At 43.0% G+C, this 15448-nt stretch overlaps 1 protein-coding gene across 1 annotated transcript in view; it reads left to right on the top strand.

The window, feature by feature from the left end:
- LOC115091702 (short transient receptor potential channel 2-like) overlaps nt 1–14916 on the top strand; it is a 263493-nt gene extending 248577 nt beyond the window's left edge. The window contains exons 25-26 of the mRNA XM_029601860.1: nt 9105–9234; nt 14226–14916. Coding sequence (XP_029457720.1) covers nt 9105–9234; nt 14226–14557 — 462 coding nt within the window. The 3' untranslated portion in view covers nt 14558–14916. The remainder of the gene's footprint in view (nt 1–9104; nt 9235–14225) is intronic.
- Nucleotides 14917–15448: the final 532 nt, after the last annotated feature.

The raw sequence follows: 15448 nt of genomic DNA, 5'->3' as shown, positions 1-15448 counted from the left end.
CCCAAAAACACCAAACTAGAATTTTGGACTACGTTGATAAACAAAATTCCTGGTTGGCCTGGGACAGTCTTCCAGTGGGGGAGGGGGGAAAGAATCCACTCCTTCATTCCTGCCTGGTTTTTCATAACAGGTTGTTGGGCATTGAAGATCATATATGTATTTATTTATTTGTTTGTTTTTATATACCAACATTTGAACTGGTATATCACATCAGTTTACAATGAACAAATAGAGTTGTGCATTACAATGGCATCTTTACAGGATTTCTTAACTAACTTGGACACAGATTAATTGAGAGTTAGAGTAGCGGTGAAGTCATTTGACGTTACGAATATTCTTTTCTAGAGTAGTCTTAGGTAAAAAGGCAAATAACATGTTAACTTTAACATTAAGTCAAAGGTTATTGAATGGATCTCATTGTATGATGTTACGTCATCGGGATAGATAGGTATCAGGCAGATACATGTGTAGAAGTTTTTTTGTTTTTTTTTTAAGAATTATGTGATGAGGGAGGGTGGCAGTTATTGGAAACCTAGTTACATTCAAACTCAATAAAGTAGTCAAGCGTTATTAGACAGCTTTCATCTTACAGTATTACTTTATCAGTATAGTCAGGCATCAGGCGGACATATGTGTAGAGGTTCTTAACAGGGGTAGCAGGTTAAATCTCATCACTTTCCCTCCAAACTATCCTCTAAGGAGGCCCTTTTTGCACATTAAATTAGCCTTTAGCAGGAGGCACTATCAACCCGCCTCCTAGCCAGTGCAATAGGATGTGTTCTACTACAGGAGCAGAACATAGATTTCTAATTCCAAAAAAAGACAGAAGGACTTTATCCCATCTTGGACCTCGGACACATCAGCACGTTCAAGATGATCTCCTTAAGTACCATCCTCCCTCGATTAGAGATCAATGACTAGTTATCTGCCCTGGATCAAAAAATGCTTTTACACACTGAGATGATTTTGATACGAGTCTTTGCATAATAATAGATTTATTTAGAGGCAGGTCAATCTGAAGTGAAGATAGCCGCTCCTAGGGAACTACATTTTCCAGGATTCCCAGGGGGCAGCCTGTAGGATGATGTCACCAGTGAACATCTGATCAGGAAGGAGCCATGCCTCTCCCAAAGCTATAGGCTGATAGGTTCCATAGAAAGGCAGCAAACATACAGCACGGGAGGAGGACAGAACAGCCTAGCCTAGCCGGTCTGCCATGGAGCGACTCTTGGAGGATGAGCCAGAATAGCTTTTCAACTGTTGAGCTAAGTTATGTTTGATTGTATTAAGGGGCTAAGCTGTAGCTATACTGGAGCAGTGCTCCTGTGGAAACACATCTTGTTCCGAAAGGCTGAGGACCTGGCCAGATTGTAGGAAGTATTGATTGGTTTCTGTAATGAGGGTAATAACTTTCTCCTAGTCTGTTTCAGTAATCAAGAGAGACAAGGGTCCAGTTTACAGTATGTCAGTTTCACTTGTGAAATCAACTGATCAACTTCCAATTGCGATAAGTCTGAAAAACACCTAAAAGTAAACGAGTAGATGTGAATCAGTTATTTACACTTTTGGATAATAGAAGGACTAGGGGGCATTCCATGAAGTCACCGATTTGAATGACCTATTACAATATTCTACCACCTCCCTTGTTTCAACAATTATTTAAGCTTCTCATGCTGTCCCTCCCTCCCCCCCCTGCTAAAACTGTATCTGTTACACTACTCTTTTAAGATTTTGTTCACTCGCAAATCCTGTAACACTCTTTTGCCTTCCCATATACTCAATCACTCCAGATCTAAAGCTGAAGGCAGTTGAGTTAGTTTAGATTGTGGTGTAACTGTCAGTGTTTTACAATATCAAAAAGTTCCTTAGGTCTGTTGGAAGACTGAGCCAATAGTTTTGAAAGATAAGCTTTTTAAGTGATGTCCGTTTCTGTATTATATAGTCTAAGTTGGTTGTGGCATTTTGCCTTATCGATTGGGTTACTTAATTTTCTCCACTTAAGGCTGGATTGTAAAAGGTCTTGCGCGCATTGCGTGAAATTTCAAAGAAGCCCGGCCACGCGCATAAACCCCGGTACGCGCACAAGTGCCGGGCCTCTTCAAAGGTGTGGGCCATGGGCGGGGTGTGGATGGGGCGGGGCTGTCATCGGGACAGCGCCATTGTATGATGTCCCGATGACAGCTGGCCGGCGTGCGCTACGTATTAGGGTTTAGGGGGTGGGGAGGAGAGGGGAAGAGGGAGGGAATTTAGGTAAGGGGGTAGAGAAGTTCCCTCCCAGTCCGCTCCTTAATCGGAACGGACTGCATTGCTGCGCGGAAATTGCAAAAGTTGACCTCCACCCCACCTTTGCGCGCGGTGCCTGCTCATGCGCGCGTGGATTGTAAAATCCAGCGCACATGTGCGTGCGGCCCGATTTTAGATCATTCATGCATCAGCGCATGCATGTTATAAAAGCGCGTCCATGTGCGCCGGGAACCGCGTGCACATGGATGTGCGTGCGAATGTTTGAAAATCTACCCCTTACTTGTTTGTTCATGCTTCTATTTTTGTTTTCAAGATAGCGTAACTGGTAAACCAAAGAGCCTTAGTGATTATCCTGTGGTGTTGACTCTTTAGAATACTCGCTGGCCACAAAAAATCTCAGTGACTGCTGTTTTACTGTCACTGGTGCTCGCCCCATCTGGGGAGTAGATTAAGGCTCACAAGTCTTCAGCCCTTGTCCTTTATGGCCGGGGGGTGTACCTTCTCCAAAGGGTGCAAGGTTTAAGCAGCCGCCCTTCTGGAAAAGCAAGATACATCTTGACCTTGAAAAATCTCACACTGTGGGTACTGTCACTGCTGCTTGCCTCACCTAGGGAGTACAGTGAGGCTCCACAGGTCCTTGGTCCCTTCACGGGAGTCCCAAGAGAAGAGCGAGCGAAAATCTATCTCGCTGCAAAAGATATGAGGGAAATCCTCTGGCAGGGAGTGAACAGTGAGAAATCTCCAAACTAAATTTCCCGATCAGGCAGGGAGGCCTCACTAGGGAATTTAAAAAAAACTCCATCCTCACTTCTCTGACGTTGACGCAAATGACTTCAATAAATAGGCACCGGCAACCAGTCCCAGCAGTCCAGGTTGAGAGGGGCTGAAGGGGATAGAAGGGTCACTGAGATGTAGTTTCTAAACAGGGACCTAGGGCCATCTAGTGGCTGACTCGAGGAGGTGCCGCACTTATGAACTGACCTGATCTTTAGGATCGACTGTTTGCCTTCACTCAGGGAGGGGGCGTTTGCAGGTTACCTGGACTGGCTCCGTCTCTTGCCACAGCAGCTTCGTCAGGAGGTTGAAAGCAGGCCAAAGCTCTCTGTGTTTTGCTTAGGCATTGTCGGAGACTTGATCTGTTTGGGAGTTGGAGGTGGCAATGTGGGCCTCAGTTGGGGATCTGAGTTTGATATTTTTGTTACATTGATGAAAAGACCCAACGCTAGGCCCTTTCACCGACAGTCATCAATGAAGGACCGATGCACACTGAGTACTGAATAGCTTGACCTAGCTAAAATGAACCGGCTAACTTTACAGATGGCCATTTAAAGTTAGGCAGTTAACTTCAGCCTGTTAAAGTTTGCCAGTAAAAGCCCTCGGTTCTGAATAGGGATCGATGTCTTCACTAACGATTGCCCGTGAAGGGGCCAATCCTTGGTCTTTTCACCTGGATCGAAGTGAATAAATGAATACTGATATGCCGGGAGCTGCCGCTATAATCATTTATCCTGAAACACTTTAGTTTGCCGTGAAGCTATGTGTACATTGTGTGTGGTGAAATGTTACTACGTACACCTGTCTCTTTTTTAATATTCAGGCCCCTTCAGTTGCTCCCATGCCTTCAGATATGTCGGGGTGGGGTGTGATGATAGAGCTTGGGGTTGATAGTAAGAATAATAGGGTTGGCATCTGAGCAGAGCTTTTCTCAGGGAGTATGCAGGGGGACTGAATAATACTGGCACCGTTTTCTCCACCTGCTTGAATTGCCCTGTGATTCTCTCTTAAAAAAAAAATTGCAACTGATGCAGCCTCCGTTCCCCCTCCCTGTGCCCTTCTGTCAGAGAAGGGGCTTGGGGAAGAGACTGCTGCCTGGGCAGGAAAGTAAACAGAGAGAGAGATATACAGATTCCTGGTCCCTGGGGAGAGGGGGAGGTGAGAGAATCCCCGGGGGAGAGGGGTGGCCGAGCTCCCATTCTTGTTTTTTGTGTATCTGTGTGAGTGGGAGGGAGGTCTTGTGTTAGGGCCAACAAACCCCCCCTCATTGTCCCTTTGTGTCCGTGTGGGGAGGGGGGGGGCAGGGTGAAGGGCTTGTGTTGGAGCTGCTGAGCCTCCATCGCTGTTGTGCTGGGGGTGCTCTGTGGGGATCCAAAATGTCCAGATAACAAAGGTAGGGGGGGAAACAAAGCCTTGCCCTTTTGGTTTATCGATCTGAATGCGTCCGTTTTGGGAATGGGAATGTGCAGCGTCTCTGAACTCTGCGCATTTTGCACGGCGCAGGAGGCAACGCATTTCTGTTTCTCTTTCTCCAGTGGCGCGCTGCATGCAGCGTCTGGCTTCTTGCGGTTTCCGGTTCAGTTTTTGTCTGCATATTTCTTTTTATAATTTGGGGGTCACTTAATCTATATTTGATGAGGGTCTTTCTATGTTCTGTTTATGTGATCAAGATGAGGGATTCTGCTAGGGTGCAGTTTGTATAATCATCTGTGGCAGGCTGGCCTTTTTCTGTTTTTCCAATAGGAGTATTGGTATTCCGGGGCTGGGTATAATATTTGCAATGCTGTCATTTCATAGACAGGGGCTAGGGCCCTGGATGGCTGTCCCTTTCCATCCTACCCCCAAGGAGGGCCTTACATGTGGGTACTGGCACCTTTTTTCCAGAAAAAAAGCACTTCATATTAAGCCTAGCATAAGATATGCTCGGATGCTTGGTTTGTATTCCCTTGCACCTTGAAGCTGAGAGGTCGCCCTCAGGAAGAATACCAGAGGCACTTTTCAGCATGAGACTTTCCAAGATGAACTGACACAAGGCCTCACAGGCCAGACGTATCTCGTGTTAAGGACCAGTAACCAACCACTGGTACACAGTCAACACTCTTCAGCATTGCACCTACCCAGGAGAGCTGGGAGCCACAAACTCCAAGCCTTGTATGATAGAGGTGCGAGACCCAAGATAGCGGGCACTCCACTCATTGCCTAGAGCCCACCAATCACTATGACGTCAACAAGGCACCGTACCACACCCAGAGGTCAGTAAAGGACAGTCTAGCCCAGTGATTCCAAACCCTGTCCTGGGGACCCCCTAGCCAGTCGGGTTTTCAGGATATCCACAATGAATATGCATGAGAGAAAGTTTGCATGCACTGCCTCCATAACATGCACATTTTCTCTCGAGCATATTCATTGTGGATATCCTGAAAACCCGACTGGCTGGGGGGGTCCCCAGGACAGGGATGGGACCCACTGGTCTAGCCTATGGAACAAACCTCTATAAAACCAGGACTTTTTGGGAAGCAAGCCAGATCTTCAGCTATCACCAGCAGAAGACCTTCAGGAGGCAAAGACGACCCCAGCCCCTGCAAGATATCCCGAAGGACTTCATTTCTGGCCGAGGTGCAGGGAATTTAAACCAAGAGGGTTAAAGAGAGAGAGCAATGGGAGAAGACAAGTATGAGAAGTGGGTGTTGCCAAGAATGGGCTACCCTGCCTCCTTTCATAATACCAATAAGCCAGTTATAACGTGTGGTGTGAGCTGCATTGTCTGGAGTGCTTATACATTCTCTCGTCCCGTACACACGTAAGCCTGCCCACCTGGCGCCTGCTAAAGAAATATCTCCCTAACAGTGCCTCCTAGCGACAATTTACTGTAACAAAGCCTTCGGTGACATGTCTCATGTCAGTATGTAAGTGAAACACAGCAAACGGGATACTAATGATAATGCCAAGCTTACGAACAAAGGAAGTACGAAATCCATCTTAGAGGAGGATCTTTTCTCTGTTTTTTTCTTATCCTGAGATTCTCTATTAGAGTCCAAAATCCTGAAATCTGAGAATAAGCAGTAACAAATCTATTGCTCTTTTTCTGTGCTGGTGTGCCTGCGTAATTAACTCTTCCCATTTTTTTAAATGTATTTTTAATTATTGCCCTAGCCTATAACAAAATTCCCCCTGAATACTTACATGATGAAGAATACACAATGCAATGCACCCTTAAGCAAATGCAGTATCATGTCCTCATTAATTATGTACAGAAAATGTGCATTTCACCATATGCCATTGCAAAAACTTTTCTCTCTTAAGAAATGAAACATTACACAAAAGAAACAGAAACAAGCAATACAACAACATAAAACTGAAACAGAGGAAAAAAGGAGAGAGAGCACTTTCACCCTGTCTCCCAACAGAAAACACCATTCACACCCACACGCATCCTACAGACTGCACTTTATCATCTCAACAGTCAAGTTTTCCATTGCTTAACATCCTTAAACTGGGTTGGGACTACAAGAAATATGGAAAGGCAGTTGGCAGCCAATGCAAGCAGAAGGAGAGGTTAGGAACTCGATATTGCAATGATGTTCACTGTGCAAACAAAATGGGTGAGAAACTAGCTTAGCAGACCTGTGCAACTACTGGCAGGTTGCAGTGTGGGTATAGAGATTACTGTAAAAGAGACGCAGAGACGTTTTAAAGAGCTACATATATTAAATATAGAGGTTTTACTTATTTAATAACATTTCTTACCAGCCTCTCCAATACAGTTCAGGGCACGAAACCAGGAAACATACATAATAGCAAAATAAACAATAAAATGACTAAAATTACAGAAAATACATATAGTACAAAAAGGCAAGGGGTTCGTACTAGCTGGGCTATTGGCATGCTTCTGTAAAAAGGTAAATCTTTAATAATTTCCTGAATTGTTTAGTGTCTCCTGTGAGCCGGAGGGATAGCAGTAGGGAAAAGAAATGTTCAAATGTCGTAGCGACTCTAGGAGAGGGAATGTCAAGCAGTAATTGGAGGAACGAAGGATTCGTGCTGGGGTGCATATCCGTAAGGTAGACGTGATCTACAGAGATGAGATGTGATGGAGGAGGCTGTGGATAATGACTGCAGTTTGGTTTTTGATGCGCCATGATATCGGTAGCCAGTGTAAATCTTTTTAGTACGGGGTAATGTGATCACAAATTGGTGTGCCAGTGAGTAGCCAAGCGGCGGAATTTTGAATTATTTGTAGGAGGGGGTGCTGAGGTAAACCTGAATATAGAGAATTGCAGTCGTCAATGGAGGGAGACGTTAGAGACTGGAGAACAGTATGGAAATTTGTGGGTTCTGGGATTCCGATTGCCTGATTCACTAATAGGCTCTGAGTTGAGCACCCGCTCTCCCGACCGTGCTCAGGCACCTCTCCTGGGCACGTGATTTTGTATTTAAATGAGGCTGGGCGGTAATAAGGAGGCGCTAGGGATAATAGTGCGTCCCTAGTGCCGCCTTATTAGGGGAAGAGGTGGCTGTCAGCGGCTCCGACAACCGATGCTTAATTTTACCGGCGTCAGTTTTTGAACCCGCCTGTCAGCCACGGGTTTGGAAAATGGACGCCAGCAAAATTGAACATCCGTTTTTTGAACCCGCCGACCGGTGGGCAGATTATTTTTTTTAAATTTTTGGTGCCTCCGACTTAATATTGCTATGATATTAAGTCGGAGGGTGTATAGAAAAGCAGTTTTTTATGCTTTTCTGTACACTTTTCCCGGTTCTGAGAGTAAAATGTGCAGCTTGGCTGCACATTTTACTTTCAGTATTCTGGGCGAATAACTAATAGGGCCATCAACATGCATTTGCATGTGACAAGCACTATTAGTTTTGGAGAGGGGGGTGGGGGTTAGCTGCATGTTTTCCATATGCTAAGGGGTAATAATAGCGCGATTAAAACACGCAGCCAAACGAGGGCTAAATGGTGCGCTCGGCCAAGCGCGCCATTCTGTATCGGCCTGGAAAGGCTTTTCTCCCATTCTGTGTCTATGGGAAAATACCTTGATGAATCAGGCCCTTGAGTTTGAAAAATGAACTTCTAACAACCGTTACTTTGAAGGAAATTAAATTTAAAATATTGCATCATTCCTTTAAAAAGGCATCACAATTGCAATAAATATCAGATTAAACAAGAAACTTTGTGCGTAATTTTTGCGTTGTAATAGACTGGAGGACTTCTGGGATGGAGAATTTCAAAAGCGTAAAGAATGTGTGAGGGATCCCATTCCATTTAAAGGCAAATGTCTACAGTTAGGGAAAGGGCAGAAGATGTTTGTGTATTTGGCCCTCCAAGCTGCACGCATAAGTTTTATTATCAAAGTGGATAGAAGAGGAGCTGCCAAGTTTGAGTACTTGATCCGACAAAATGGCTGAGCTACTACAGTTGGAGAGAGTAGATGTAAAGAAATGTAATCATAAATTCAGCCTCATTAACAAACTAATTTTAACCACTGTCTTACTATATGAAACTTCCCAAGTCTCTTTGGCCCTGTATGTTTGTCTTGATTAGATTGTAAGCTCTATTGTTTCTTATGTGGTCTTTGTACAGCGCTGCATATTGCGATAGAAATCTTACGTAGTAGTAGTAGATGCAGAGTATGTAGCAAGAATGGAAAGACTTCTGTGAGCTATTGAAAGAAGAAAAGAAATAGCATACTTGAGTTGGGGGTGCTCTTTTTAATATGAGCCCACTGAATTGCAAGAACTTTGTTATTCATTCTTGTACCTGCTGTTTGCTTTGAACTGTTAAGTAAGTGAACAGGAGATGAACTGTAGAGAGAAAATAAGAGCATCGCTGTTAGTGGGCCAACAGGAGACACCATTTCTTGATACATAAGGAATACCCAAAATGGCCGCTTCTCCTGCTGTTTGTATTTTAGTCAATCTAACATTAAATCTTGAAAAATGGAACCTATCTATCAACTTGATTGCATATGTAATTGGGTATATTGCTGTTGCTATTCATATTTTAAGGTGACGATATACCGAGGAGACAATTATTTAAGAGGAAATACAATTCCTTTTAACTCTCTGTTGCTTTTTGCATTAAGTCTGACAGAGGCTTCGGGGGGCCAGACATGACGGAGAATCGCTCCTCCTATCGGCTGCAGGTGATCAAGGCTCTGGTGCAGCGCTACATAGACACGGCCAGGCGGGAGTTTGAGGAGAGCAGGAGGAAAGGTAAAACCCCTCCCCCCCCCCACCACACAAAGCAGGTGCCCTAATGCTTCTTCTGAAATACTTGCTGGGTCACCTGCCCTGGCAAGAGGCTTCAGGTTTTTTTTTTTTTAACAGAGCTCTTCAGAAAACGTTTCAATGCGGTCTGACTGAAAGGCGAGATGTCTGTGCTCTGAAGCAAACCTTCCATCCAGCTAATTCACCAAGGATGAAATGCTAAGAATTAAGGGATCTAGGCCAAAGTTGAGGAGGGGGGTTATAAAGAGGTTAAACTGACTGTCCTACTGATGAAGGACAGTGCTATGTTTCCAGTTAAAAAGTAGGAGATAATATGGAAGTATCAACCATACTTGGAAAAGTCAAAGTTAAAAGTAAGAAAGTATAGTAGCAATCTTATGGTCCACTTCAGTGAAATAAAACCTTTATCACGGTATTCATGCAAAATAACTTTGTCAGATGGCTCCTTTTGTCAGTTCTTAGACAGGGCAATGATTCGTACGTCCCCTAACATGGTTCTGTGTTTCACCCATAGGCTGCGTTGCGAGGGACGAGAAGCATTCTAGAAAAGACAAAAGCGCAAAGGTGTCTAAGATAATAGGGACTCAATAGGAAAGTATAGCCAAAGGAATATTTATTTATTTAGGTGTTTTATGTACAGTCGTTCCAAGATGAGATCACAACGGTTTACAAAATCATCGTTCGGTTTCTGGGTCAACATTCCCATTTAGGTTAGCATTCATATTCTGGCTTAATACAAACAGCTAATGCATAGTCGAGGTCCTATTCATGCATTATCTAGTTTCTTACAATTATAAATACTTATTCTAGGTCAACACAACATCATCAAGTATGCGTTAATTAAGGTGCTATTTCATTTCATTATCCTATGTGCCATGCTCATAATGTAGTCTTTTACACTTCATATCATTTAATTCTTTTTGCTGAATTTACTATTATTGTTTAAAGATCTGATAGTGACATTGTCAGTTTATTGTCCTTTATGTTAGATTATAAGCTTTTCTAAAGAGCCATGTTTTCGATTCCCGTTCGAAACTCTTTCTTTCTGTTATCAGACTTAGTGACTCTGGGAGAGAGTTCCATAACTTGGGGCCCGCTATGGAAAACATATGATCTCTTATTTGCATTAAGCGTGCGCTCCGTGTTGTAGACATTTTTAAAAGTCCTTTGTCTTGCGATCTTAAGGCTCTCGGCAATGTGAATGGTTGAAGAGTCACTCCTAATAGGCATGGGTTAATGTTGTTGATGATATTAAAAATTAGTGTCAATACTTTATAGTGAATTCTGTATTGTACAGGAAGCCAGTGCAGTGCTATCAGCGAGGGGGTGATGTGATCAAATTTCCTTGCCCCTAGTAGCAATCTGGATGGAGGCGTTTTGTAGTAGTTGTAAAGGTTTTATGAGTCCAGAGGGTAGGCCTAGTAATAGGGAATTGTAGTAATCCATGCTGGAAAATATTAGTGTATGTAGAACAGTGCGGAAGTCCTGTATTGTTAGTAAAGGTTTCAGTCATAAGAATATTGATGTTTGGAATATCATATTTAATTAGTTTGCTTAAATGCTTTTTCATTGACACATTTTCATCTATCTGTATTCCTAGGTCTCGTACCTGATCTGAGGGAGTAATGTTAAAGTTTCCTAGGTCTAGGATTGGCGGTTTGATTATTATGGAATTTCTCCTCAAACATACGATTTCAGGTTTTTTTGTGATTAGTGTTAATTTCAGCTGAGTTAGTCTTTGTCGTATTGCCTTCATCTATATTAACAGTGTTGAGGTAGTTTTTTCAAATGATTTGTTGAATGGGATGTAGAATTGTATGTCGTCTGCACAGAGGAAGAATTTGATTCCTAGTTCTGCTAGTAATGCGTGTAGTGGCAGCATATAAATGCTGAATAGGGTATCCGAGAGTGCTGATCCCTGTATTGATTGGGAAGGTGTCCGATATGTGATTGTCAAGTTTGACTTGGAATAATTTGTTTGCTAGGAAGGATGAGAACCATTTGATAACAGTTCCATCTATTCCAATTTTTCTCATAGCAGGTTATGGTCTACAGTGTTGAAGGCTGCTGTTAGATCAATTAGTACCAGGATATAGGATTCATCATTATCAAACCCCTGAAGTACATAGTCACTTAGTGAAATGAGGAGGGTTTCTATAGAGCGATCTTTTCTGAAGCCAAATTGGTTAGGCTATAGAATATTATTGTCTTCTAGGTAGCTTTCTAGTTGTGATAACACTGCTTTTTCTAGGATTTTGGCAGATTGGGAGAACTATCGACCAATATCCAATCATCACTTCTGCTGGATTTATTTTTAAGGGTGGGTTTAATCACAGCTTGCTTTGCCTTATCGGGGATCGACCCTTCTGATAGCGAGTTGTTGATCATGGTTGTGATTGCTGGCTTAATTACGCTGTGTATTATTTTCAGGGATCTTGCAGGGATTGGATCCAGTGGGTGTATAGCATGCTTAATTTTTGTGGTGATTTGGTTGATTTCGAGCTTAGATACCATGTCGAATGAGCTCCATTTTGCTTGTCCATGTTTTTCTTCATGTTCATTTGTACGTAGGCAGGTGGGGGAATTGTGTTTTTAGCCTATTGATTTTATTTAACAAAGAAGTGGCTTATTCAAAAGTTGTAATTGTTCAAGGCTGAGGACGATGGGTCCTTGATTAAGTTTTTAACAGTTTTGAAGAGTAGTTTGGAATTCAATATTACACCATGAATCCGTTTAGCATAGTAGCCATTTTTTGCTTTATTGATTTGTTCCCGGTATTTTGTTAGATGGGATTTGTATGTTTCTAGTGATTTCGTGGATTGGCATTTTCTCCATTGCTTTTCAGATTTCCTCAGGGTTTGTTTAGTGAGTCCTAGCTCTTCACAATACCAGGGTTTTTGTTTTTTTTATAGATGTGTTGTATTCTTTCTGGTACGTTTTTTCCTGGACTGGGCACAGGTTATTAGCTATGTTATTGATGATTTTTTTTCCCAGGAGTCAAATGCTGAGGAAGCATTATCAAATTTAAAATCAGTTATTTTATTTTTAATGGTCTCTTCAAGTATTTGTGGTTCTATCGTTTTCCTGTAAGTGAATGATTGATTAATGTGAGATTTAGCTTGCTGTGTGTTCAGGAGGGTTATTTCTGCTTTTATTAGTTGGTGATCAGTCCATGGTAGTATGTAGTGAGATGGGTTAATTCTGTAGTTAGTGCTGGCGAATATTAGGTCAAGTGTGTGTCCAGCTTTGTGGGTGGGGTTTGTTATGAATTGTGACCAGCCCATTGCTTTTATATATCTAGGAATATTTCACCTGCTGTATTTTTGGGTATGTTATCTACATGTAGGTTGATGTCTCCTGCGATTAGGGTGGATTCAAGAGATGGAAACGCTTTTGTGAAAATTTAAATTAGGGGGAGCAGTCTCTTTGGAGTGTTCCAGGTGGGCAATAGACCATGCCTATATTTTAGTATTGCCACCTCGTATGGGGGTAGATCTCAATTTTGTACCTCTAAGATTGACCTCTTTTTTACAGATTATTAATAGACCCCCTCCTTTACGTTTTTTTGGGGGGGGGAAATGAATCAATTTGATTTAAGAGAACGAAATCATTTATCAAAAGGATTTTTATTTGATGGTGATTGAGCATTTAATAATAGTAAAGTGAACATTAGACTGGAAGAGATTATGGAATAGATTAGCTTTCTGGTCCTTTTTTCTTTCTGTTTTGAAGTTCTATGCAGATTTCCATATATTCTATATATTCCTTATCCTGTGATGGTTTCAGTGAGGTTAGTTGATTCCATTATCCTAGCTGTTTGGTATGGGCAGCATTTAATTTTATTCAGACGTCACTTCAGGGGTGCACAAAGGGGCAAACTCCTTTGTCGCATTCCGGCATTCGCACCGTGATCCTGTCCAGTGGCGGGCGGGCAGGAACAGTCTCACGAGCAGCGGCGTGGCATTTCCTCCTTCCGAGGGTGGAGGTGGGGAAGGGAGTGCGTCTCCAGCTGCCTGCCTGGCCTTCTCTCCCTATCTCCTACCTGCTCCTGCTGGTCCTGGCTTTGTTTCAGGCTCCTGCCGGTCTCGGCGGGCAGGCTGCGCTCTCCTGGGCCTCGCCTCTGGTGTTCGTGCTGTGGTCTTGTCCGGTGGTGGGCTGCGGTGGGCGGTCTCAGGGGCGGGAACAGTCCCATGGGCGCCGGCATGGTGTTTCCTCTGTCCGGGAAATATTGAAACAGAAGTAACAGGAGTTCGTACGGAGCATCTAAACACAGAATCTTATAAACATGGTTAAACTGGCTTTTTTAGTGCCAAAAAATTGCTGCACCAATCAAAACGATAGTCACATGGTCAACATAAGCCAATCAAAATGTGTATTTATAAGCTATAAAAAAACTCAATGCCAATACAAAAGCAACCTAGATCATGTGATTGCCTATCATGCAGGAGGAATGCAGGCTGTCAGAACAATGCAAAGGGAAGAGATTACAAAAAATGAAACTACTCAGTCTTTATGCTTAAACCCGTAGGAGAGAGTGATTGTAAGTTGAAGATCCACTTCTGCAAGCATGTGATCAGAAGTGCAGAGAAATTCCCATCTCATAGGGAAGGAATTACAGTGACCTGTCTAAGAATTGACAAAGGAAGCCATCTGACAACGTTATTTTGCATGAATACTGTAATAAAAGTTTTATTTCACTGACGTGGACCATAAGATTGCCAGCATGCATTCTTATTAAAAAGTATCCATATTTCTGCTTTGTCCTGCGAGAAAATTCATTTTTATTTAATATGCATTGAGAGCTTTGAGGCATGGCCCTCATTCTCACCACACATTCCTAGATGTCCCCCAAAATAGCTTTGGAAATGATCCAGACTAGATGGGAAAAGGATGACTACATTAAATTCAGGTCTCTAAGCTGTAGAATGAGCTGAGGAGTTGTCATGTCTGTCTCTTCCTTTTGCTTTACTTAACAGATCTTGGAAACCGCATCACTGAGCTGAATAAAAGCATGGGCCGGCTGCATGTGGATGTGAAGTTGCTACGACGCTCAGTGATGGAGAATGCAGTGCCCGTGAACCCCAAAGATGATGCTGGGGTGTTGAGTAGGTATATCATGAAAGTCAGAAGCAGCTTCCAGCATTATGACCAGGAATCCATCAGCTCGGGCAAAGGCTCTGCTGAGGTGACCGTGCACCAGGACAGCAACCAGGATGCGGAGGCCAATTCCACCGAGGATGAGTGCCCACCATATCCAGAAGAGCTGGCCTTCAACACAGAAGATGAGACACCACGTTTGGAAACTTAAAACAATGCCAGTGCATGACTTGGGCATGAAAATGCTTGAGCAAGAGATGAGACTTGAGTGCTAAATTGAAATGAGGACCTAACGCAGGGCTTGTCCTAGTGACTCTATAACCAGTCTGCATCTGAGGATACCCACCATGAATATGCATGAGATAGATTTGTATGTAATGGGTCACCACTATAGGCAAATTTATCTCATGCATATTCATGGTGGATATCCTGATAACCTGCCTATGTGCTTGTTTTGATTATTTTATGTTGGTTTTTATTTGGTTTCATGTATGTTTATTTAACCTATTTTATGTTTGTTTTATTGTTCTTATGTATGTCTAACAGAGATTGATTATGTGTAGGATTGTAAACCGCCTAGTATTGTAGCTAGGCGGGCTATATATTTTTAAATAAATTAAAATAAATAATGTGGTGGTGATGGTGGTGGCAGGGGGGTCGGTCATCAGAACAGATTTGGGAATCCTTCACCTAAGGTCTTAATGTCCCTTCTGGACTACAGAACCAACTGTATACCTTAGCTGTGACTTGAGTAATTACAAACCTCTGGCACCAGGGGGTGCTGTTTTCATTGAGTAGCTTCAGAACAGGGGTTCTCAACCCAGTCCTTGGGACCCATCTAGAGAGTCAGGTTTTCAAGCTGTCCACAATGAAAATGCATGAGAGAGATGTGCACACAATGGAATCAGTGCATGCAAATCTACCTCATGCATATTCATTGTGGATATTCTGACAACCTTACTGGCTAGGTGAGTCCTAAGGAGTGGGTTGAGCAGCATTACTCCAGAGAGGCTGTATGCAAGGGTGGCCAACTGCAGTCCTTGACAGTCACATACAGGCCAGATTTTCAGGATATCCAGACCTGTTTTGAGGCTTTCAAGGA

The sequence above is a fragment of the Rhinatrema bivittatum genome, chromosome 5 (assembly GCF_901001135.1).
Source record: "Rhinatrema bivittatum chromosome 5, aRhiBiv1.1, whole genome shotgun sequence".
NCBI lineage: Eukaryota > Metazoa > Chordata > Amphibia > Gymnophiona > Rhinatrematidae > Rhinatrema > Rhinatrema bivittatum.
The sequence above is the reverse complement of the archived record's forward strand: the minus strand, read 5'-3'. Positions and strand labels throughout refer to the sequence as shown.